General features: G+C 38.5%; 1 protein-coding gene across 7 annotated transcripts in view; it reads left to right on the forward strand.

Annotated features, from left to right (window-relative positions):
• Positions 1-3,724: 3,724 nt before the first annotated feature.
• dmxl1 (Dmx like 1) overlaps positions 3,725-26,556 on the forward strand; it is a 66,870-nt gene continuing 44,038 nt past the window's right edge. For 2 of the 7 annotated variants that reach the window (XM_008418246.2, XM_008418253.2), the window contains exons 1-20: positions 3,726-4,090; positions 6,457-6,694; positions 7,182-7,307; positions 11,972-12,046; positions 12,501-12,579; positions 13,351-13,492; positions 13,670-13,736; positions 13,828-14,012; positions 14,321-14,525; positions 14,816-14,999; positions 16,926-17,102; positions 17,188-17,423; positions 18,804-19,512; positions 19,837-19,958; positions 20,669-20,758; positions 21,106-21,208; positions 21,293-21,415; positions 22,394-22,609; positions 23,302-24,548; positions 26,205-26,460. In XM_008418246.2, the coding sequence (XP_008416468.1) occupies positions 6,608-6,694; positions 7,182-7,307; positions 11,972-12,046; positions 12,501-12,579; positions 13,351-13,492; positions 13,670-13,736; positions 13,828-14,012; positions 14,321-14,525; positions 14,816-14,999; positions 16,926-17,102; positions 17,188-17,423; positions 18,804-19,512; positions 19,837-19,958; positions 20,669-20,758; positions 21,106-21,208; positions 21,293-21,415; positions 22,394-22,609; positions 23,302-24,548; positions 26,205-26,460 (4,429 nt within the window). In that variant the 5' untranslated portion in view covers positions 3,726-4,090; positions 6,457-6,607. Of the gene's footprint in view, positions 4,091-6,456; positions 6,695-7,181; positions 7,308-11,971; positions 12,047-12,500; positions 12,580-13,350; positions 13,493-13,669; positions 13,737-13,827; positions 14,013-14,320; positions 14,526-14,815; positions 15,000-16,925; positions 17,103-17,187; positions 17,424-18,803; positions 19,513-19,836; positions 19,959-20,668; positions 20,759-21,105; positions 21,209-21,292; positions 21,416-22,393; positions 22,610-23,301; positions 24,549-26,204; positions 26,461-26,556 lie in introns of all 7 variants that reach the window. The other 5 variants (XM_008418252.2, XM_008418251.2, XM_008418249.2 and 2 more) reach the window with 5 other exon arrangements.

Genomic DNA, 26,556 nt, shown 5'->3' on the forward strand with positions numbered 1-26,556 from the left:
GAATGCTTCCCATTCAGTTTGACTGAGCACGAGCTGTCATGCAAAGAAAAAATTATAACGTTTCAGTCTCCACTTGTCCAAAGGCTAAACTTTCCTTAGCCATCATTACATGTAATTAACTTTAATAAAAATAAGTAATGTAGATGATTTTTCTTTCCTTTAAATGTACTGAAGGTAATCTAACATGTGCTTGTAAATCAATCTAAACTGAGTGATTTCTTTTTGTTTGTGTCAGTCCTTAAAGAATGCATGCTGTCAAAAGACTCCCAGTTTCAAAAACACAGCAGTGCATAAAAAAAGTGACATCTGTCAAGGCTGTTCCTATTCTGTTCTCTCTGTGAATGTCATTTAAAGTCAAACCCACTGAAAGAGAGCTGAGTAGGTGAAAATCGATAGTGCGACATTACAACATCAAGATGGATGGTGTGTGTGTGTGTGTGTGTGCGTGTGTATGCATGTTTGCAAGTCTTTTAGGGAAGTGCAAATTATGTCTGCTTTTACACGCCTAGCACCCCTATGCTATAAGTAATTGGCAATGTTATACTAAACATGATCAATATCATGAGGCAGCTTGACATTTAGCACAGTTAGGCAGGGAAGGAACATGTTTAGCGATGTTGTGTGACCTACTTTCTTCCTGGGAAGTCAACATTTTCATCGTCACTGCATGTCACCAGCCTTCCACCATGTCACCAACATGTCAGCGACTTTAATTAGTCATGAAGAGTGCCTGTTCTATTTATCTGTACATGATTTAATTCAGCTTGACGCCTACAACCCCTCATTTTACTCCACATGTAAGGAGGTTTCCACAATAAATTGGAGAGTAGCAGCGTGTCCATTAAAAAAAAGCGTTTTAGAGACATCTTCCTGCAAATGGACAACTATCGCCATTTAGACCAAAGCAGGATTGTTATTGTTAAGTAGAAATGCATGCATAATTTAATGACTTTTGTTCTGTTTGAATAATTTTAACTGGTGAATGTAATCTAAAATGTAATGTATGAAGCAACAGTGACACCTCGTGGTAGTTTGTGATGGCTGCAAGATCATTAAAAGCCAATTAAATCTTAATCTCATGTCAGGTAAAAGGAAGGTCCAAACTATACACTTAAACTCGCATTTATGGATTAATATAAACCACTGCAATGATCCAGTAAAATAAAGGATAGTTTTTGACCTTCTACTGTACCTTGACTGTGAACTAGGGGTTGAACGACTACATATTTTTTAAGGTCGACTACATCATGATAATAGTCGAGTCGATGTCGACTAGTCGCGATGACGTCATAGTGACGTAAGGGCAAAAAACCTTCACAACTACTTGGAGGCTTTATTGGCTATTTTCACGGCAAATACTGACCCCTACACCCCCTCCCCTTCTCCCGCTTTTACTAAGTCTATTATGCAGAATTAAAAGAGCAATAAACACATCATTCTTCGTGAGCAACGGAGAAAAGTTTGTTGCACAAAGTCGGGTCTGACTTTTTTTTCCCTAAACACCGGCTCATACTGATGATCTCTGGATAGCTACTCGTATAGGAGTCAAATTATCACTGACCAATGGTGCTTTTGGAACATCACAAGCCAAACTTATTATGAACGGATTGCGTTTGGTTACAGTTGAATTCAACGAAACCACCTGCTACTTTCCCGAAGCGGCTCTCTGAACCGACATGCAGTCGCCTCTATCAGACCCTCAGGATGAAGCTTGGACTTAGTTTCCAGATGTAGTCAAACCATAAGAGCGTAAAGCTGCCAGGTTAAAAACCTCAATACGCAGGGTGACGCTGATCAGTTGGGGGGATAAAAATCCCCGACGTCATGACGCGTTGTCGCACATTACTCCGGTAGTTATTTATTTATCTTTTTTGTTTGTTTGGTTTTTATTTAAGGATTTTTTAGGCACTGGTTTATTTGATAGCAATCTGACTGTAAGGGGGCAGAGAGAGCGGAGCGGGGGGAGAGAGGCCTGGGCCCAGCGAATGGAGGACGGGAGTCGGACTCCTGACTACCGCGGGCTAAAGTCTCTCTATGCGCGGCGCCGCGCAACGCCCCTATTGCGGGAGCCTATGCTGAAATTTACAGTTTGTCTTTGTTAAATTATTTACATTTTTTTTTTACAATTTGAGCTTTCTGACGAACTCACCTATCCCACCTTCTTTCATTTCCTTGGAAAAATCTGTTTTGTCATCTGATTGCGACTAGTCGACTGGCCCAGAAAAAAGTCATTGCAGAGAAAAGAATCGACTAGTCGACTAGTCGGTGCAACCCCTACTGTGAACATATTTATCCAAGTAATAACTTGGAAACAAATAACCAGGATAACTAGAAAAACTAAAAAAAAAAAACACGTTTATCAAGAAACACCATACAATCCATGAAATGTTTGCTGAGATCTCTTCTTGCTCACCTGTCTCCCTCTTGCTTTCAGCTACTGATCTGATAGATAAATTTAGCAATAAAGTTCTTGCTATTAATACCATTGCTCCCACTAAGAAGAAAATGATCTCTGTTAAAAAAAAAAAACTTACATGGAGGAAAATAGTGGAAAATTACAGGTTCATTATGACATCTATAAAGAAAGACTGAGCATATATGTTTTTGACAAAAACAACAATAATGCACAGACTTTGTTCTCTATTGTTGAGGAGCTAACGGTTCCCCCTGAATCAATGGACCCCGAATTTCCGTCCAATCATGTTTCTCTCTGTACTGACAAAATCCAGAAAATTAGACACTCAGTCAGTGTTTCAGTGCCAGATGCAGGAGATGTGTTGCCTCTGTGTCCACAGAGAGAAACTGTGACACAGTTTTGTCATTGTAACAAACGAGGACCTGGATGATTTCATGCATCCCTTCAATTCCCTTCACTTACAGCCTTGACACTCTGGAAACAGAGTAGAGGTTTTGCACATTGTAAATATGTCATTGCTTTCAGCTTTCCTCAGTGCCTACAAACAGATGTGATTAAGCCATTTTTACAAATAAATAGTAGACAGGTATAACAGCTATAGGTCTGTAAACTTCTTTGTCAGTAATGTCATAGAAAAATAGTTCCCCCAGGTTAAATGTTGGGGCCTATATTTTGAACTTGCTCAAAATGTGTGCATCAAAATGGACAGATAACGTAACCATCTTGCTAGGAGACTAATCCTCGTTTAAATTAAGGATTGGGTGTGCCATAATTTTCTTCAGTTTAAATGAAGATAAAACAGAAGTGGTAGTGCTTTGGGCTAAGGAGAAAGATTAAGAAGTTTGTTCTCAGCTTCCAGCGATAAAGTTAAAAATCAATAGTCAAGCTACACCAGGGGTGCTCAAGTCCAGTCCTCGAGAGCTACCATCCTGCAACTTTTAGAAATATCCTTACTCCAACAGACTGGGATCAGCTCTAAACAGGCCTGGTAACGAGCCATTCATTTGATTCAGGTGTGTTGGAGCAGGGACGCATCTGAAAGTTGCAGGATAGCTCTGGAGGACTGGACTTGAGCACCCCTGAGCTACACGATTAAAGTCAGAATTTAAGGCAAATGAGGGGGGAAAAAAATCGGAATTTTCTCTTTTTTCCCAGTGCTCGTACTCCTCTCCCGTATGATTTGAGCTATATTAATAGATCATATGAAATTTCAAATAAAATTCAAGGCGGTTTAGCTGGAAATTCAGCGTGTCATGAATCGTCTTTTTTCTGGATGCAATACCGCAACTACAAAGCCCATGGTGCACTGCGGCGACTCAGCCGTTATCATGACACATCTTCAACCTAAGGAAAAGCTTCCTCTCTGTATGAGCGTTTTATTTGTTAACCTTGGAGTAAGGGTGACCCCGTTTGTCGCTGTTTGAGAAGTAAGCAGCTCCTTGTCTTGTCAGGCGGATAGTGTCGACCAATTAATGTGTGTCATAAGTTATCTGGAGCTTCCTTAAACACGCTGGAGCTCGCTGAGAGAGAAAGCTTTACGAGCTAGTCGCAGCTAGCGCAGCTAAGTGAGGAGACCCGTAACGTCAGGGTGCTACATTCACCAAAAACAGCCGCTGACAGAAAGAAATGCTGACTTCACATCTATGGCGTTATGACGGAGAGTAAGAACAGAAGGTTCGTAGCGATTTTTTCATTATGTCTGAATCTCAGTGCGTCTTTAAAACAGTGGGTAATGAGCTAAACTTGACAGCTAAGTTAGCGTCATGTTATAACTGAGTGAAAATGAAAACATGGTTGCCTATTTGCTTTAAAGCAGGGAGATATGTTTGCATATTTTTGTTCATTTTTAAATGAAGACTGGTGACACTGTCGTGTATGGCGTTAGTTGTTCTGTTTAATGAGTTAGCTTGTGAAACGTTATCACGTGAGATAGCACAACACAGGAAGCTCCTAGTCAACTCGTTTCATTATCACTGCTGCATTTTACCAAATATTTCCTTGCTTACAGAGCTGCTCATTGCATAAGTATAAATATCTTTTTTGTACAGTTAAAGTGGCACTTCTGTTATAAGTTACCTCAATTCGTGCTAGCAAATTAACATTATTTCTGTACTCGGTATTCTGTTATGCATCAGTGTTTCTAGAAAGCTTGTAAAGGTTTTTGTAACCCCAAGTAGTGTAAACGGGCTGTATCCTGACGTGGCATGGTCGGCTTATTGGCTCTTTTATACCTGCTTGGTAGTTTGTTTGTTTGTTTATTTATTTATTTATTTATTTATTTATTTATTTATTTATTTATTTATTTATTTATTTTTCTCAACCCAATATACCCTTGTTGCACTGGACTTCGTCTCTGCAGCATGCAGTAGACTGAATATTCATGATTGAAGTCCTTTATCTGTTTTATTACTTCATTATCAGTTAATAAGTTGACCTATATTTGCTTTAGTAATTTTATCAAAGATGAGCCATTATCTAAATTATCTAAAAAACGCTTGATTTTAGATTCAACCTGTCGAACAGCATTCTTGCACCATTTTCACATTTTTTAGCCTTGGTTATTCGTAATCCATTAACAGATGTGGGTATTTAGTAGTTAGAAAGCCTTAGGCACATTTTAAGAGGTTGACTCAGTTTTTAAGGTGTTTGTCATTTGATTATGCATGTTGTGAAAATGGGTTTATTTTAAAGTGCTTTAAACGTGGTATGTTCAGGTAGTGTATGACACACTAAAAATAATTAGAAGCAGGTGAATTCAGCATCCTGCTATGGGGATGCTGCCACCATGGAAGCTGGTTAAGTTAAAAGAAAAATGGATGGAGCTAAATATAGGGGAATCCTTGAAGAAATCTTGTTGGAGACTCTAAAAGACTTGAGATTTGGATTAAATTGTATCTTTTAACAGCACAGTGACCCTGTAAATCTACAACCAGAGCAACAATGGTTATAGCGTACAATTTAGATCAAATTGTACGCTATAACAATTTGCGTACAATTGTTATAGCAATAATTGTACGCAATTGTTATTGTACTTTGACAATTTTGGCACTTTGACTTGTAGAATAACCAAGTCAAAGTGCCAATTAAGAATCTTTGGTAAGCATAGAAAATTGCTTGTTCAGACATCCAGTCGTTCTCAGCTGGAGTTGCTTTGGAGAGAAGAAAATGCTAAAAAATTTCTGACTCTTAAGGTGAAAAGCTGGTAAAGACGAAATACTCACAGCAGAAATTGTTTCTGCAAAGTCTTGACTCCAGGGCTGAATGCAAATGCACCACACATCTTGTGTGGAACCATGGGTCCCCCCTTCACAATTATGAGCTATATTGTATTGGACTATATTACATAAATACTCTGCAACTGTGTAGCTGTGATGTAAAAAAAAAAAAAACACGAAAAAGTTAGTCTTATGAGTGCTTTTGAAGGGACTGTATGTACTGAAGCCTGTTCTGATGACTACGAACAGTTCTCGTCTCTGTGTAATTTATCACTTGCACAGCATCAGCTATTGGCATCACCTTGTTCAATCACCTTCTGAAGCTTTGTGAAAGCTCTCCTTTAGTTTCACCCCTCCAGCTTTGGTCAATCAGGTTTATATGCAGGCCCACCACTTTCTCACTAATCAAGCTGGCTGCATACTTGAAGCAAAATATCCCTTGATCATAACCTCTAACAGCATTGCATGTGTCAGAGATATGCAGTTGAATTAATGGGGTAAAATGGGAAGCTTTGATCTACTGTTCAGCTGTGTGATTACTTGAAAGTTTGCTTCTCTTATTTTGAGAGGATAAAAGGACAAATGAACATTTAGAAAAGAGTAAATCTTTAACAGATGTAGATAAATTGTAAGTTCAAGAATGTCTTTTTTTTTTGGTAATTAATTGCTTTGCAGCTCATTTTGTCTATTCCATATAATAGTACTTATAAAAATGTTTGGAAATCATTATGTGTGACACATTTCTATTCATATGTCTATGTAAACCAAATTGTTGTTGAACGTATTTATTCTGTGTCTACATCCTTTTTTTTCTTGTCCTCACAGCAGGTCTGCAGGAATACCGGCGTGAGTTTACAGGCCACAGGCAAGGATGAGCGGATCCCTCCCATGGTTTCCCATGAATCTCGCCTGGAGTCGGAGTGTGTTGTGAAAGGAGAGCAGTGGGAAGACCGCACGTGGACGATCAGCAGCAGTCATGAATCTCCATCAAGTCCTTACAGGGGCCGTTAACCCCGGAGACAATTGCTTCTCTGTCGGGAGTGTCAACAATGTGCCTTTCACGGTAAGATATGTCAAGCTCTGGAAATATTTCCCTTTCAGCATTTAGATGCTCTAATTCTCAGAGGAGGTGCTAAAGTGATCAGTTAGGAAGCCAAATGCAACTTTCAATCTATGGGGAAAAAAATAAGAAAAATAATCCTGTTGGGCTTTAGTTTTAGCATCTAGAAATGTTTTTTTGTTTGGTTATGGTATTTTTATGGATGATCTGAGTGTAAATATTGCCAGATAATGACAGTGTTCAAACAGTACTTAATTTCTAAGAGAATGAACAGCGGCCTGAGATCCATCTGTAAGAGGCTCTGTCACTGAATCACAGGTCATGTGAGAATCTCCTTTTGAGAATCACAGAAATAGAGCAACTAAATCCAAGTGACGGACAATATTTTCCTGTGTGCAACCACAAATGCAGGTCAACTGACCCTTCATACAGCTCTGGGTATATTTGAGTGTCCTGATTACCCTCGTCTCCTTTTGTTATCTCTGTATAGGCTTATGCGTCAGGTTGTGATGTGGTGGTTTTAGGAAGTAATTTTGAGCGGCTGCAGATCATCCCGGGGGCCAAACATGGGAATATCCAGGTCGGTTGTGTCAACTGCTCACAACGAGGTGGACTGGTAAGAATTCAAAGGACATACAAAAAGCAATGTTTTTGTTGTTGAAACGGATATGTACAAGTTTTTTTTTTAAATATGCTTTGATATTAGTTGGTTATAAATTTATTAAATTTGCACATTTGATTAAAAATTTCATGTGTCCAGTGATTGGTCAATGATTTGTGCTTACAAGATCGTATTTGCATGATGCAATTTTTTATATCTTTTTACTGATTTAAAATTTTTATAACAGATTCATTGCTTCGAGTTGGCCAATAAGCAGCATTTTCAAATATCAGAATTTTAAAATTTTATTTTACATCAGTTTGCGTTTTTTTTTTTACACATGTGTTCCCTGGCCTCTAACAGGTGTGCTCTGCTCACAAGAGGTTACGTCAACCGTGAAAACTCAAACATCCTGTTTCATCGAGGTTAACTTACCGCTACTGCCCTGGAGCTAGTGTTGATTTAAAACTGGTCTAGTTCTTCTTCTTCTTCTTTTTTTGATAGACATATGTAAATAAAAATATGTTTTTGTCACATTTGTATGAACTTCATGGGACTCTGGCACTTATTTTATTCCACTCGAAGCACTGAACAGATTGAATATTGTCAGATTTGTTCCCATTTGGGAAAAACTGAAATGTTTCCTTGTTTCAGTTTCCAAAATATACAAATTTAATATTGTTTCTTTTTAGACTTTAACAATTATTCTGTCTTCAGTTTACTAGTCAAATTTATAAATTATGAAAATGACAGTTAGTTGCAGGATCATGCATACCTAATCAACTTGTGCTTAACTGAGCTCAGACTAATTCAGTACATTTATTTAGCAACAACTCGCATCTGTAATTAGGATTTCTTTCATGTTGAAAAATAAAGCTGAGAGGCAGGTTTTCTTTCCCCTTGCCCCTCCTTATGAGTTTGTTGGTAAGATCAGTCTCAGAGCGATCATGCGTATCTGATGATGCCAATTTGGGTTAAATGTCTGAAAACAAAATATATATATATTTTTATACGCCAACTGGATCAGTTCAGTTCAGCACATTAGTTGGAAGCTTTGTTGTTCTCTTACATGTTGACAGCATGTGTTTGCTATAAATGCTTCTGTTGGCATCATCAAAGGGTGGCTTAATTAACTTTAGCATTTTCTCCAGTAACTGAGAATAGGGAAAGAAATACACTGACTAGCTGTAAAGTATTAAATTTCTCAAGCTGGATTTAAGTGCTCAAAACTGCAAGAGACTAAATGTGTTGTTTGAAGATTTTAATTTAGAAAAACTAAATATTTTTCAACTTTTTTGTTGTTTTGTTGAAGTTGGTGCATACAGATCTTTTTTAGCTAGCTTAACTTGTTGCAAATCTTTAAATAAATTTCTTCTTTGACAATCAGACAGTCTGACATGAGTTTTTGGTATTTCATAAAATAAACTATTCTGAGACTTTTCTCACCTCTCAGGAAATTTTTTAAACCTGCCTTGAGAGTTTTTTGGCCTAAAACCTATTTGTAGGACAGTCATGCTAACGGCTGTTAAGATGACGGGCGTCATTAATCCATCTACTCATCCTGAAAGACGTTTAGCTTGTTTTTGCTTGAGGGAGCCTTTGTATCAAATCCAATATGTGAGGTGTCACAGTCACATGTTTCAATGTGTGAATGGTTGTGAAACTGCTGAGGAGAAAAGTAAAGAGTAAAACCTCCTCTGGGAAATGTTTTCCTTTTCTGATTGCTTCCTCCACTTGTCTTTTGAACCACATGTTTCTTCTGTGCCTAAAATAAGTGCACTATTGTCCTCTAAGCCCCCTCTGTCCTGGAGATGTAGATGGACAGATGCATCTGGACATGAGGAGTTGGCTCTTCTGTGTTGTACCATGTGTTTGTGTAGCTGCTATTTCATTTTGATCAACTTGGAAAGGTCTGAACACACCTCACTGCACTGAGCTGCACATAACTCTGCTAAATGTGTGTGTTGGCCTGATTTTATTCAGAATTTGTCACAGGAATCTGAGATTATATTAATATATGATTCTGTCTTGCTTATGTATGAGTTCAAAGTATTTCCCAAATTACATGCATCGAGGTATATTTAAAATTTAAAAAGTTTTTGTTTCAAAACAAATAAAATTTTCTGTCACAGAGTTCTTCAAGTCACCAGAATAGTTGACTGGAGAGGCAACGGGCAGTTAAATTTTTCTGGTCAGCAAGAGGATGTATAGTGGATTGCATTGATCATCCTTTACTTTTAAGATTCATACATCTTGCAATCATCTGTATAGTTCCCACATGAAAAATGGGTCGAAATAGACTCTGTGAGGGTTATAGCGGTTTGTGGAACTGGTGTGACGGAGTGAAATGATGCACAGTGGGATAGTGTGAAAGGGATCAGTAAATTTGAGGTTGTGGCTTTACTGTGGAAAGTAGCTTCTACTCCAGCTGCAGTCCAAGTCTCCAAAATTATTAACTTAGTTTCACACTTATCTCATAGCAGCCATTATCCCTGTTGCTTGTGCACATTTTTCTACCAATTTTTCCCTCCAACTGAACCTTCTACAACTATTCTTGTATATAACACTCTGTAGAAAAGCTTTACATTCCTTTCTATTCAATTTTTTTGGGGGAAACTGAATTTTTGGGTTTTTATTCATTTGAAACCAATAAACGCCCCAAATATGTTCTGATCTATTATAATAGTACACTTGTACACTTTTGTTGCCTTGGTGCTGAATTGTTCTCTATAAATACTGGTGTCTTTTACCTGGCCTACTAAATACAGACTGGTTGTTGGATAAAGGTACACATACTCAGAATGCTGATTCCCTGAATTTCTTCAAGGCATGACAGAGCGGCCCATCCTTAATTCTTGGACAGCATTCTTGGTTCCTTTTTATTGAGTAATGCAGGTGTTGTCACTTTAAAGGGCAAATCTGAGATTATACTGAAGATATTAAGCAATAAATGATCTGTAGTGTGGATCTTTTAATTGTGGATGGTAGGTGGGTTAAACAGCAGACCAGCCTGATGAGATTTCAGATTAATAAAAGCTGCTGGGTCATGCTTTTGCTGTTCTGCTCGTGATGTGTAATTCAATTATCTTGGGTCAGAAGTAACCACACATGCCTCCACAATGGTCTAGCGTCTGTTTAGGAATGCAAGAAAGTTGGCAGGATTGCCAGTTGACCTTTGCCATCCTCTGCCCACTTTATAGAGCATATCTGCATTATTACATCAAAAGTACTCACACTTTATCTATGATAGACTACATTTTGTTGGCATCACTGACCTCTGTATGCGCTCCAAATGATTTCTGTTTAATTATTATTCGATATAGTTAAAGAAGAGACTTTCCTAATTGCTTTTGTTCAGGTCTCATTTATCTAAATCAGCATAAAGGTAGAATATTAAAGCAACATTGCAAAGATGTGGAAATAAATCTGCTTTTAAAAGCTGTAAAAACGTGTTCCAGCGATGGTGCCATTACAAAAGCATCTACTTATTATTGTTTTTTAAGTTTTGCACTACATTGCTATTTTAATATTGAACCTAAAAAATGAATAACAAACAGTCCTAAGTAAAGTTATTACATAGCAACACACAGGAAATATACTTAATACGAATCTTCTCATGCTCTTTTAAAGCTGCAGTTGTAAAAAATTAGACTTTCCGCTTGAATGTGACTGTTTTAATTTTTAAAACAACATGGATGACTTTAAACAAAGAGCTTTCATTTTTCTTTATCCAGTCTGTTGTCTGTCTAGAAGGATTCCCGTGTGACTGAGCTTTAGCACATGATCGCTTGTATACTTCCTAGCATCCACAATCACACACGAGTGCTTCACTCATTTTTTCTGGCTTTCAGCACGCCATTTACATTTTGCAAATTTTCATTGCAAAATTAGTATGTGTTGCATTAGTGATTTTAGATAGTTACATAATTGAACAACATTGCCACAAAGCAGGGTTTCCACCAGAAAACTTGCCACGCCCGGTTGTCAGGCTTTTGTATTAAAATATGTTAATTTGACAGGAAATGTAAAAATATTACTGGGTAAAGGTATCTAGCTTGAAAGATATCTGCAATTTTATTTTGTTCTTTGCTTTTAGAGTAATGGCTTCCTCCTCACTGAGGGAATTTTCATCCCATGTTGGTACAGGACACTGGGAATTGTTCCCAAGCATGAACCAGACTTGCAGCTCCACATTTCTCTACCTGATATCTTGACAGATTTTTTTTTTTCTTTCCTTTTCTATTGTCGAACAAGAAAGCAGTATTTTCCAGGTGTGGCCTTATAATGCATCCACAGGTGTGCCTCCAGTTAACTCAGACCTATCAGTTAACCAAACAAAGGTTTCCAAAGCCAGGACATCATTTCTTGTGCTGTCTCTTGTTGTTTAAAGAGACAGTAATCATTCTGTATGTCAAAGTTCTGATCTTGGAGATGGTAATGAATTAATTTCTTATACATTCTCTCTCTTGCATAATTGTAGTTTTAAGCAATCAGATCATTTTGGTAATTCTAACTGACCTAAAACAAGAAATGTTTGGTCCAATTTAACTTCTAACAGTAAGAAGAAAATATTTTTATGTGGTACATGTAAACTTCTGGTTTCAACAGTTTTCACTTTAATCACTCAGTTTCAGTCAGAAGAAAGTCTAATATTATGTTGCTCTCCCTTTTTCTGACAGATTGCAGCTTCCTATGGAAGCATTGTTTGTGTCTTTGAGCCAGTTCAACTCCCAGATCAAAAGTGCACATTATCTGTAAGTAGTTTGTGATGTTTTCTATTCCTTTCCACTCATGCTTGTGTTCAGATGATTTTAAAAAAATGGATTAAATTTGATAGATATTGGAAGTTGATCAGAGGAATGTTCCTCCAATGTGCATTAATTCAGATATTATTTGATTTTTATTTACAATGCTCCATAATCATGTGTGAATATCTCTTCAGTCAGAGCGACTGAGCTCATAGTTACCATGAAAAGCATTAAGAAATGAAGTGACGTTGGGCACATTCAGTGCCTTCACAGAGGTTCTATGGTTTTATGTCATCATACATGCAGTTTGATCACATGTGACTCTCAGGACTCGGTTAGTTTTTGTTCAGCTTTTTGCACGTCTGAAGTAGCTGAAAAAAGGGAAGGAACTCATTTTTAATCACTTTCTGTTTGTAATGTGAATGTCTTACTACACTTATTGTTCTTATCCTTTGTGCAGAAACTAAGCTGCCAATGGCAGAAGACTGGTCAGTTTGTTTTGGAGTCGATGGTACGGAACCTGGCTTGGCATCCCACAGGTACTTTCACACATCTATCAGTCATAATGTTAGAATTTAGGGCAAGTTTCATAAAAATTTTAAATCAACTATTTAAGTCTTATTTGCAACTTGCAGATATTTATTTTTATTAAGAACCAAAACTGAGAAAATATATTCCTAAAAATTTGGATATTTATGGCTTACAGCAAAAAATAAGCCAGGAAATTACCTTTGGTACCGTGGCAGGCGCCAACCCATGTTGGAAAATAAAATCAGCATCTTTATAAAGGTTGTTTTTTTTTTTAAAAATTTACTGATAGATGGCTGTACTTTCATCTGAAACGAGTTCTTTGAAGCACTGAAGGCTACATTTGTCCTTGTTGCTTGTGCACATTTTTCTACCACACTTTTCCTCCCACTAAACTTTCCACTAATATTCTTGGATATAGCAGCCTTTGACAGCCAGCTTCTGTACCAGGAAGCTAACTTACCCTCTTTGTGGATGGATTCAGTGACTTGACTCAATACAGCAGTCATGTCAGCAGATATTATTTCAGCATTGAAGCTTGTCTGGGTTTTCTTTAGCTGTAAGCCACAAATATCCAGTTTAGCAGAATATAAATGGTTGAAACATATTCTGTTTTGTAAAGAATCCATATATAAAATTTACCTTTTGAACTGTAAAGAAATCAACTACTTCGTAATATTCAAATTTATTGGGATGCACCTGCTACAGGTTACAGATAAATTCATGTTGGAATGAACATGGATGGTAACTGTACTGAAAGAGGATCTACTTTACGTGTGCAGGTGGTACTCTGTTAACTGGCTCCAGTAGCCTTCAGTTGTGGTCCAATGCTGATGGGAAAGATGAAAGTGAAGAAAAGGGAAAACAGACAAAACCCACCAGACCAGACTCTAATTCTACCTGGAGATGCATCTGGCAGAGCAAGTAAGAAATGAGCAGAAAAATTATGTTGTTACAGAACTAATTACAGTTTCTAACCTTTAGCTGCTTTCATTCTGATGTACACTTTGTGATTTATTTTCTACATTCTTGTCATATGCTAGTTTATGCTTTTGAAAAACAAAAATCAATTTAGACTGATTTTATTTTGTTTTTCTTAAGGACTGCCTCTCCAGTCAGTTTTATAAAGTTCTCACCTGATGGACAGTTCTTTGCTACTGCAGGACAGGTATGTGTGTAAACGTACAAACTATTATTAAAGTTAATTGGCCTTAACTTTAATTGCAAAACCTTAGATTGATTGATGTGGGTGTTTTCAGGATGACTGTCTAGTGAAGGTTTGGTACAGCACAAACAAGTGGAAGTCATGTGTTGCGGAGCTGTTTACTCCTCCAGAGGCCAGTGTGACTGTGCAGGGAGAGCTGACCTTTTCCTTCATCTACTTGGCCCATCCTCGCTCCGTTACGGGGTTCTCCTGGAGGAAGACTAGCAAGTACATGCCACGGTACGAGGAAATAAGAAACATCCATCCATCCATTTTCTTTACACCCWTGTCCCTTAGTGGGGTCGGGAGGGTTGCTGGTGCCCATCTCCAGCTCACGTTTCGGGCGAGGGGTCAAAACTGCTGGACAGGTCGCCAGTCTGTCGCAGGGCAGAAATAAGAAACATTGCACTTAAAAACAAAAATAAAAAAAATTCTCCAACTGTGTACCTGGATGACTCATAGGTTAAAGTAGGAAAACAAACTAAACCAGATAGCAGAACTCCTTCCTTGCTGTTATCTTTATTCTCATTTCCCTTTTTTCCTAACAGAGGGGCAGTGTGTAATGTTCTGCTCACCTGCTGTAAGGACAGCGTCTGCCGGCTGTGGGCAGAGACGCTGTTGCCAGGTGACAGCCTCATCTCCGGTTACCATAGCAGCCATCTTTTTGGCCCACAAGGGGAAACGGTCAACTCTGCTGGCTCCTCTTCGAAGCACACTTCCAATGGGAAATCAGCAGGAATGTCTTCACAAGAGGTATGTCATTCTAGACACTGGCAATGATAATATTGAAATTACAGCTGATATGGTAAATTTGTAATAGTTAAGAGAAATAAGTAACTTTGGAAAATAAATAGGAAAAGAGAAATCATGGTAGATGTGTTGTGGACTTCTGATGAGGGAATTCAGTAATCTGATTCAGATGTGCTAGAGAAGGGATGCAAGATGGAATAAAGTAATATGTCTTTATTAATTAAATATAAATTGTATATCTGTTGCTAATGTCTGAACTTATTCACCCAATAATTTATGGTTTATCTTAACAGTTAAGTTTCCAGGAATCATGGCATTCCTCATCTTACCGGGATATTCCTCAGCCGTCTCTGACTGGCTGCCTACCTCACGATCAGAACCAACACCATAACCACAGGAGGAGCAGCAACAGCGGGACGCCTCACGCCAACGCGCTCTGCCACTTCCACATTGCAGCCAGCATTAACCCAGCCACAGGTTTGAATCCAAAATATTTATTTGTTGTTGTTTTTTGTGAGTGTGAGGGTTCTTGCATAAACCAGCCAGAGAGACGCTGAATGGAATCCAAAAATAATCTTAATTTATTACAAAAAAGTTCAAAAATAATTAAACAATGAAGAACTGAGCCCAAAAACTGAGGTCAACATAACAAACTCCAACTCAGGTAGTAACACAAAGAACTCGAGCACAAAACTGACCTAACAAACAAGACATGAGGGGAGCTTAAATAGTGGCTGATCAGACCACAGCTGATACACAAGGGGTAATTTAAACATACAAAAACTTAAACAAATACTAATCAATACAACACCAAATCTTTAAATTTAACAAACATTGGACTGAAACTACCAAATAGAAGAGACATTAAAGAACTAGTCAAATTAAATTAAAGAAAACCAAATTTCCCCGTCCCCTGGCAAAGAAATGGAACGGCCCGCTGAGGAGGTTTGCCAGCCATATATGGATGTCAATTAGCTGGAGCTCTTCTGTGACCCTCCAGCAGCAGCTCCAAAGGAAACTGGTAACTCAAAACAAATAAATTTGTTGCTTTTAACAAAAATATAAAGAACTGACAAATAAAGTTAACTAAATGCGTGCACTTCAAATAGTTAACTAAAAAGTCAAGCTAATGAAAATTTTCAAAAATAAAAATCTAAACTATTCACCAATTAATGTCTAAATTAATAATAAGGATGAACAAAACAAACAGTTACCATTCAGGTCTGTGTGACAGTAGGGTCGGCTGTCACAGTGAGGCATTTAAAGTTGGACCATTGTTGAAAAGTTTTAAAATCACAATATCCTGGAAGTTAATATACAGTCGTATGCTTATTTATGTTACCATTGATGATTATGGCTTGCAGCTAGTTAAATTTACTTCCTTAGAAAATTTGAGTACTGCAGAAGATTTTTTTCAAAGAGGAATTTTTTAGAGGAATGTTATTTCATGACAATGACGTTGCCAGTCAGTTGTAGGGAAGACTGCTGACTTGATAGTTTTCCATGGAGGCTGAGCCAGAAGAGATTATAAACATCTGTCTTACCTGGACTGAGAAGAAAAAGACTGGACTGTTCCTCAGAGTTCCAGATGTCTCTTTTAAATAAAAAGTAAATGTTTAATTTTGTTTAGAAAAAAGGCTAAAGATTGTGGCAATGCAGACAAACTAGGAGATGCAATAAAAGCAACTTTGACTTCCTTAATACAAGCTGCTATCCTGCACTGATGCTGTAATTCATGTAAACTGAGTCCCAATCAAATATTGAGCTCATATACTCTACAGGAAGTGGATGAATTTTTCAGGAAGTCAACACTTCCGTATTAAAAATCCTTTTTTGTCTTTCACTGAATTTTAGGTTTTCTGTAGGCTAGAAACAGTAACAGAAATAAAAACTTGGAACATATCAGACTGTGTATGATAATTGCAAATTTATAATTTTCTTTTATTACTTCAACAAATTAACATTATTTTTTATTGAGTTATTAAATCACTCATTTCCCTGGTTCTGACTTTATAAAATACAGTCAAATAAGTCAGATGCAATATCTATGGATGTCTTGCTGCATACTAAAGTTTATTTTTATGTTGCTTCTGGCTGTTTATTCACCATCTCAGTGAGTTCTGTGCTGAGGGCAGCTCAGAGTAGCTGAGAGCATTTTGTTCCTTTCCTGTTTTTTGTGGAACAATCTAATTTGACCCGAGTCTGGGCAAAATCTTTTAGATTGCTTCTGCCTCAAGGCTGAGAAATGCTGTAGGAGTTTATTTGCATGCTTGAATTGTTAAACTGTAGAAAACCACAAACCATATTTGCATCTCTTTAAGGTAATCTGTTTGGACAGATTTAGTGTTTTTCAAATGTTAAATGTAACAATTTGTTTTTCCGCTCTAATCTGTTTTTCTCTAGACATTCCTCTACTGCCTTCCATCTCTGCTCTTAGTGCGGTGGACGACGAGGAACCCGGCGGTCTGTTTACCGTCCACTGGCTCAACAACAAAGAGCTTCACTTCACTTTAGCCATGGAAGTCTTCCTGCAGCAACTTGGAGGAAGTTTGGAACAGAGGAACGAATCCTCTAATGAAGGTTCAGTAAATTATTTCCAATCAGTAAAATATGTTGCATATTACAGTAAGGAGACTAGTTCACCAATGTCTGCATTCAATTTCAGAGCTTGATGATGAAGAAAACTCAGACGAAGAAGAGAACAGACCAAGTGACCACCAGGGCCCTGAAGGTGGGGAGCTTCCCGTAGCAGCTGTGGAGCATCAGGTGGACGTTTTGTTAGAGGAGTGGAATAAAGGGGCCGACATGCTGTTCAGTATTCACCCGCTGGACGGCTCTCTGTTGGTCTGGCATGTCGACTGGTTAGATGAATACCAGCCAGGCATGTTCAGGCAAACTCAGGTAAATCACTTAATTTTGTTTTATTACACGTTTGTTTTTTATGAGTCAGGTTTGCACCATTTTGTAGAGGTATTAATACTCCTTGACCTTTTACACATTTTGTCAAATTTCAACCACAAACTACAGGTTATTTTCACAAAGTTTTGTAGGTTGGACTAAATGCTCAAAGTGAACATTTGTTAGACTTATTTGGTGTTGCACACTAAACTGCTCAATTAGAAACTGCATTGACATCAAACTGTCCTGTATGCAACACCAAGCTGAGGAGGTTGAGAGCTGGTGCCACCTTGTAGACCTGAGTCATATTTCGAAGAGTGTTTGACAGAAGAGATTAAAACATGTAGAACCTTGCCCATTCTTCACAGTTAAAAAGCTTAACTGTACCAGATCGGGTTGAGCACTATTAATTTCTACGTCTTGCAAAAAAAAGTACATTTATGTAGCTTCCGTCAAATGGATATACTTTTATTTAAATCGGCTTCAGGTGCATGTTTCGGGTTAAATGTACTGAAATTATACAACCACACTGATCCACAGATCATTTAGCAACCTGGGTTTAAATGCCAGGAAATTATCAACAGGTAATGAGAACGCTTGAATTAAACCCACATCATGATTCTTCTACCACCATATTTTACTTTACTGATGTGCAGTGCCAATTTTCTGAGGCACACTGAATTTGTTAAATAGGTCAGAAAGTTAAATTAAGTTGTACCCAACTGAGAACACAATTTCTGTGGAATCTTTGTGGCTAACTGTAGTATTTCTAGTGGCATTCTTCCAACATTGGCTTTTATTATTGCAATTTCACATGGAGCAGATTTGTGGAGTGTATGTGCTGTTGAAAAAGGTTTACCATCACAGAATGTGGGGGAAAAACATGGAAATGTCTGCAAGGCTCCATTTGATAGACCTTTGATGCTGTTTTTGAGACTTTGAAGCCTATAAGGAAGATGGGCAATTGCCAGAGAAAAATTTCACTACCTAAATAAATTAAGAGTTTATCAACATTGGGGTTATTTATCCAGAAATTAAAATGAGTTGGCTTTTCTATTAATACTACTGATATCAACATAAATGAAGAAAATAAAAGGAAGCAAAAGAAGCAGCCAGTGTCCCTTGTGTCTTCATTATTACGAGTGGCTTTTTCTTTCATTTTGCCACTTTTTGCTGGAGAGAAGAATTTTTGCCTTTTTATTTTGTTTTAAGATAAAAGTTAATGATCCCATGTGTTATCTGTGAGCTGCCAGTGTCCCTAAAATTGATCCAGCTCTGGAGGAACTCTTTCCTCTGGTTGAAACAGATTTTCTTGCCTTATGATTCAAATTGAGCTTCAAGTTTTCCTCATTCCAGACTGCAATTCTTCTGTTTCTCTCCCAGGTGTCGTTTGTGTCCCGCATTCCAGTAGCGTTCCCTACAGGTGATGCAATCTCCCTGAGCCACAGTGTGGTCATGTATGCCTGCAACAAGAATGTGGATCTGGCCATTCAACATGGCAGACAGCGGCCGCCCGGGAGCTCCTTGTCTCAAACCAAATCTGCTCTGATAAGCTACGGGAGTCTTGGGAAAGCTGCCCCCAGCAGCAGCCTCAGATTAAGCATTTTCACCCCTAACGTCCTCATGATCTCCAAACACGACGACGGCTCGCTGAATCAGTGGGCGGTCAGTTTTGCGGAGGACTCTGCTTTCTCCACTGTGCTCAGCATCTCTCACAAATCACGCTACTGTGGTCACCGTTTCCACCTCAATGACTTGGCCTGTCACTCGCTGCTTCCTCTCCTCCTCACCACCTCGCACCACAACGCCTTGAGGACGCCAGAGGCAGACAGCCTTCTGGCTCCCGCAGAGGCCTACTCCACCAGTGTCCCGTCTTTCTCTCATGGGTCACGACCTTCCCGTGTGTCCCTTGGAGGGGTTTCCCAAGATCCCAATGCCATCTACAGCGAGCTGATTCTGTGGAGGGTGGACCCAGTCGGGCCGCTGTCTCTGTCAGGCGGGGTCTCAGAGCTGGCCAGGATCAATTCCCTCCATGCGTCAGCGTTTGCTAATGTAGCCTGGCTTCCCACACTCATTCCCAGCAGCTGCTTAGGTGAGATCTGATTCTCACCTCTCTTACAGATCACATTTATTGTAAACACAGCCTTTTTTTGGTTTGTGTTCAGTTCATTAATGAAAATTTTGAGTATCCATCTGGATTATAAGAGATCGATCTGTAAACATTAGGGTCATGTTGGTAACTTTTCAAAATGTTTGTGTCCATTTTACACTCATTTGTATAAATATTTTTGTAAAAGCAACAATTTTCACAAATGGAATCAAATTTAAACTTTTTTGTTCACTACTGTTCAAATGTGAAATGTCTTTAATATTTAAGTGTTAAGTTTATATTAATGTACTTTCTTTCCATCATCAGGTGTGTACTGTAACTCCCCCAGTGCTTGCTTTGTGGCGAGTGATGGCCAGTCACTCAGGCTCTATCAGGCTGTTATTGAGGCAAAGAAACTCCTGAGTGAACTCTCCAACCCTGAGATTTCTGTGAGTGATCCAAACTGAGGGTCGTCTGTCACCTGTCTGGTTGTGTAGATTAGGAATATCAAAACGACTCCAAAGTGATTCAAACCTGCATTTTTCCCTCAAATATGGACACGTTCTTATTTATATAAATGTATTTCAAAATCATTATTGACCGTTTTCAATTGGTTATATCGTATAATTTGTCAAGCCACACAAGGCTGGCTATGCTGGCTATATTTATCCTGTCAAGGATAAATCCAACCAAATTTTGAATCAGTTCTGTACTTTTGACCTTTTTTTGTTTTAAAACATGATAAAAAATCAAATTCTCTACAGAAAATGAAAAAAGATTTACTGCAAACAGAAGAAAAAATGCTTTTTTTTTTTCAATTGAAAGGAAATGTACCAAGTACAGTGATGTTTCTCAACTGTTCCACCCATAATTAGCACTGAAATAGGTCATTACTATAGTATTGATGTGTTTTGGTTAAACATGACAACTGCTGATTACAGATAAAAAATAATAATAATAATAATAATTCAGTCCTAATGTTACATTATATATTCAGGTTTCCTACACAATCTGGAGAAGTTGAAAACATAGATTTTCGTATTTACAGTTCTAGATAAGTTTATGAAAAGTGTGTGCATTCAACAAATCTCTTGTTTCCCCATGATTTATGTGTGTCAAGGTAGTTATTTCTATTCATTAATTTATTATTTAATTTCAGAAATATGTTGGGGAGGTGTTTAACATCATCAGCCATCAGTCCACGGCAAAACCAGGCTGCATCATTGAGCTGGATGCCATTACAGACTTTGTAAGTATACATGAGATCTTGTAAAACATTTAATTCTTCTCGCCACTGCTTTTTATCTTTTATATTCTCATTGAATTGCAAAGACTTATTGTTAGTCTTACACATCTACATAAAAGTAGAATGATTGTGTTTGTCTTGGTTGTAGATGCTTTAGAGCCGCAGCGTTCTGAAGTAGACAGGAGTCTGTTTAGAAACAGAAGGGGTGTAGAGAAAATCTTTCCTTATTCCCAAAGGCAGTTTGTTTGCGCTGTTAACACACACATACAGTCTTTCTGTGTGTGTCTCCATAAAGGTGCAGGAAAATATCAGATTTATTTTTGATAACACCTGCTGCTGTTTCTCAACAGCAGGGGAAGGAGATCCAGCTCCTGCACGTCTTTGAGGAGGATCTGATCCTTGGCAGTATGAAAACAGAAGACACACAAGATACTCCCCAGTCTCCTTCTACTGGCATGACATTTTAATTTGTTTTAAAGATCGGTCTTTTGTTAAAGTGGAACAACATCTTATCTGTTATTTGTGCCCATTTCCCAGCAGGCTGCAGTAAGCCAGCCTTCTCAGGACGTTTTTTTCTGGTGGTGGTGGAACTGACTCCTACTGGTCGCTCCTTGCTCCACATGTGGCATCTGCATCTGGCAGCTTGTCCTGTCACAATAGGTGGGCACTTTGAGAAAATAAACCTTTTTAACTGCTTTGTAAGGTTGTGAGGATGTAGATTAAGTTTTGTATCATTGCACTAAATCTAAAATTAGAGACGTTTGTGGCCTCAAAAGCCTCAATAATCGGTTGTTCTAAAGATTTAGATGGCAGTACCTCTATTTAGCACTAAAATTTGTTGTTTTCCCAATCTTTGGTAAACGTTTTAGCACCCTCTTCCTTTTTTATTAACTTTATTTCTTTAACAAGCTCAGTGAGTCTCCTGACTCAGCTTTCAGTTTAGATGGATGAAGATCTTCATTCAGGTCATTTTTAACTAGCTGTCCAGAAATGATCTAAGGACTGGATGCCTCAGTTGGAAGTAATTACAGATCCATAGAGTATCAAATCTATCATTTTAGATGAAAGTCATTACAAATACATTTTTTATTATTATTAAAAACAACTTTGTTGAGTTCTAGTCAGGATTTTGGTCACAACAAATCATGGAGTCTGTATTCATAAAGGTTTTAAATGACTGGAAAAGTGGGTAGGATTAGGGATTATTCTAAATTGGTCACAAATTGTAACATAGACCATATGGGGGGTTTCTCAAGGCTCCATTTTTATTAGATTTATTATTTAGGAGCTCCTCTGGCCTAAGTACTGCAATGTGTGCTGCGATATTTATGTTGATGACATACAACTTTTCTGTCACAGAAAAACAACACCAAGTCTTAATAATATGAACAAGTTGAGGAGTTATAGAGAAAGCTGCAGTAAACAGTAAAAGTCAAAGATTAATTTCACTTCAGTTTAACATCTCCAAGTCTAATTTTGATGTTCTTTTGTGTGATGCTTATATTTTATGAATGGAGCAACACTAATAAATGTGCCTCATCTTAAAATCAATTATAATTCTTTGTGCATTGTAAATAAACCAAAGAGGCTATTATTGCGATTTTAATCTTATTACCTGTTGTTTCCTTTCCCTTTTAGAGGAAGCTACAATTCACACAGAAATCAATGCAGCTTCTCCTATAACCGGCTCCCAGTTCGTCTTCGACATCCCCAGCTCTCCGGTACAGAAGAGTAAACCCTGCACTTCCAATTTACAGAGCGCCTGTCGTCTCAGCCTGACAACACACATGCTGTGCAGCCAAGAAATGGCTCTTCCGCAAGGGGTGGAAGTCATTAGCGTTACTCCTTCAGCAGGTGAGAAATAATGAGGACACACTATCATGTATGAGAGAAGAGATTTGAAGACACTAAAACTTTCATTAACATCTCTTTTCTTCATGTTTTAGTTTATTGATGTGGTTCTGTGAAAGAGGCTTTTATTAGTCTGGATTTTATTGGACTGATGGGAACAAGCAGGGCGGTTGTCAGACATGGGGGAAAAAAATCAAGTTACGTCAATTATGTTCACTGCCTCCACTGGCACTATTTTGGCTGTGATTCATAGGATCTTTGCCTAATAAAGTTCAGAAATAACAGGAAAAGGGAACTATTCAGAATTTTATATATATATATATATATATACATATATATATATATGTGTGTGTGTGTGTATAACAGAGCTCTAGGTTGTGTAGTGAGCTTTAAAGGTACCTCTACGAACTTAATATGCTTGTATAGATTTAACTTAATGAACCTCAAATTGGTTCTTATTTCATATCTGTATGGTTATGAGGAAATAAAACACTTTAATTTTAATTTCTGTTGTGTTAAGAGTAAGTTATCAATTAAATGAGGATTGGCTTTATTTAAGTGAAATGTATGCCTAGAAAATGTCATGTTTGGCAGATGTGGAGAAGATTTAAGCTTGTCCAACATGATACAATTTTAGGGAAAAAAGATTTTTCAAACTATTTTGACTAATTCAGCTAATGCTGTTATTTCCTCAGGTCATCTGAGTGCATCATGTTCTCTGCCGTCGGGCCGTGTGCCTTATCTCCTTGCTACTTCCTGTTCTGATGGAAAGGTGCGCTTCTGGAGGTGCACTGCTTTGAAAACGGACCCGTCCAGTGTACACAGCTTGGTGTATCAGTGGGAAGAGTGGCCCCTGCTGGTGGAGGAGACTCATCCGAGCAGCAGCGCCGTGAGCGTACCTGGTCGGCCCATCAAGGTCACCTGCTGTCACTCTGGACGGATTGCTGTCGCCTACAGGCAGACGACGAACCCACAACTGAACTCAGCACCTCATCTGAACACTCACAAACTGCTGCAGTCCCCTCCTGTCCTTGCATCCTCCCCCTTCTGCAGCATCACTCACATTACCCCGACCCTTACTCTACAGCCTTGTCAAAGTCTCGCGTTAAGCCCCAACTCAGCCAACACAAAGGAACCAGCAGTTCATATCAGCACCTTTCAGTGCGAGTCCACTGGCGGTTCACAGTGGATACTGGAGCAAACTATAGTCCTGGAAAGCACAGATCCCACAACTTTTTCTTCCACCAGCAATGGACGTGCCAATTTTCCAAATAGCACAGACTTCTCTATACTAAACGGAAACTGTCCTGGTTCTGCTAATAGGAGCCAGGTTCACTTGGACTGGGTTTCCCAAGAGGATGGGTCACACATACTGACTGTTGGCATTGGGACAAAGATTTATATGTATGGCCGTCTCTCTGGGAAGCCTCCAGACTTAGGCCTGTCTTCTGATACAAATAGAGACCAAAGTATGTCTCGTCTGGTTCTCCTTCGATCCGTTAATCTGGTTTCCTCTGTTGAAGGATCATTACCTATACCAGTTTCACTGTCCTGGGTTCGAGATGGGATCTTGGTAGTGGGCATGGACTGTGAGATGCACGTTTACTCCCAGTGGCAACCACCGGTTCCCCCCAAACCCAGCGTTACGGTCGTCCAAGACACAGATGTCAGCAGCAGCGTCTCCTCTATAGTCTCAGCTGTCAGACAGTGTCAAGAGGACGTTTTCACCACTGGTGCTCCCACAGCTTCTTTGACCCTACCCAAGCGATCCCTAACAAGATCAATGATGAGCCTGGCGCAGAAACTTAGTGGGAAGAAAACTGTTTATGACCTTCCTGTAGAGATGGAAGACTCCGGACTCTTTGAAGCGGCTCACCAACTGTCTCCTACTCTGCCTCAATACCATCCTGTTCAGTTACTGGAGCTTTTGGATCTGGGGAAGGTAAAAAAAAATCCTCTGATTCTGTTTTTAGTTGATTCTCTTTTATGGAGGAAATATTTCAAGGTAATGTTCTGTTACTACAGTGTTCATTCATCTGAAATTGTGCATTACAAGAAAACACTACTAATTTTCTAAAATTGTCTACACGTTTGTGAAAACATAATTGGTTCACATACTGTCCAAAATGACAAATTTTGGAGAGTAGAAGCGAAGCATTTTTGTTGAACCAAGTAGATGGCTGACAGATGAGATGGACAATTGTCAAACAAAATAAAGCTGGAAAGAAATGTAAAGAGGATCAGCTTTGACAAAAAAAAAAAATCATTTACATTTTAATAAAAAACTGCATGTTGGAAAGTATTTGGACCCTTTTCATTAAACATTAGATGAATCATTTTGTGGCTTTTTAGCAATAAAACCTTTGTTTTAATTGCAGCACAGCAAAGTTTTCATTGTTATTTTGCTAATGAGCTGTGAGGTTGTAAGCTCCACAGATCCTCCCATCAGCTTCAGGTCAGGGACCCGGCGGGGCCGTGCCAAAAGCATTATCACTTTCAGTCGGGAGAAACATATTGATAAAATTAAAACTTTAAACCCAAACACAGAATGGTTATCAAGAAGTTTTAGTGCATCTGCAAAACTTTAGATTCATCTGACAGGAGTTTTAAGCTAATTTATCTTTAATCACCATAAATGACAACAAAATACTAAAAACCAAAAGTTGAGCTGTCCCAATAAAATATTTAGAGAAAAATCCAACCCAGTGATTTCTCAAAATCAACACAAAACTTGGAGCTACTTACTTCTGCATTATTCTGAATACATAGTCAAACCCCCCTGCTTATATAACAGTTATGTATTTAAAAAACTGAATTGCAGCATAGTTAGTTGTTTACAGAACGGATTATTACAGCTCACTAACTCTATTTGTACACCTGATAATGTAATATGCCCAACATCACATGATGACCTAATTTTCCTGCACTACAAGGTCCTTTTAAATGAATGACTGTATCCAGCTTTATGTTTAGTCGAAAAGAAGAAAGCAATGATTTTCTGTTATGTTTTCACATCATTTACAAAAGATCAACATTTTCTCTTCCAGCATGATCTGTGGCAAACGAGATTCAACTCTTCAGAAGGCTAAAACAGAACAGCTTTGCTGAAAGTTCCCTGCTAACCTTTTGTGGTTCAGCTGAAGTTTATTTTTAAACATCCGATTCACAGTGAAAACTGCTGAGTCCTCTTTACCCAGAAACACCTGCAGATTAAACCAACACATCATCTGAGAGCTTAGCAATTAAACGAAAGCGTGCAAGATTTTCTGAGAGAAGTAGTAGTTCAGTTAAATGTGCTTAGAAAATGGAGCCAAGAAAGTAACCCAGCTTAACCCCTGTTAAACTATACTCTACTGATTGTCTGGCCTGAATGGTCGCTGTGAAATTAGTTTGAGGTGCAAAATTTGCTCCTGCAGCTCAAGTGGTTCCTGCAGAGGGCAGCCAGCTGCACAAGTCTTATAATTTTTGGCCCCCCTTTTATTACCACTCTGTAGAGTTCATGTTTATGCTTACAGTGGTTGTTAGCCATTTAGCAAAATTACTAAAACGAGTACCTTAGTCTAAGATGATGTTTGTAACATAATTTCTCTGTCTTCAGGTTCACCGTGCCAAAGCAATCCTCTCTCACTTGGTAAAATGCATTGCTGGGGAGATAGTGATACTCAAGGACAATGCCACCCATCCAGGGAAACGGGTGCGCTCTCGGACTATCAGTGTGGGAGGCAGCACAGCCAGGGACCAAAAGATATTCAACAAGTCAGAAAGCTCCAGCCCTGACTACACCGAGATAAGCTCCGTCCCTCCCCTGCCTCTGTACGCTCTGCTGGCAGCTGATGAGGATGCACCACATCTTGGTGAGTTTAAAACATGGAGGTTATTGGAAATGTGCCAAGTTGAAAATAAAGCAGTATTTAGTTTGGTAGATCTCCTCGAATGCAAACGAGTAAAAA

The sequence above is a fragment of the Poecilia reticulata genome, linkage group LG9 (genome assembly GCF_000633615.1).
Source record: "Poecilia reticulata strain Guanapo linkage group LG9, Guppy_female_1.0+MT, whole genome shotgun sequence".
In the NCBI taxonomy this organism is placed as follows: Eukaryota; Metazoa; Chordata; class Actinopteri; order Cyprinodontiformes; family Poeciliidae; genus Poecilia; species Poecilia reticulata.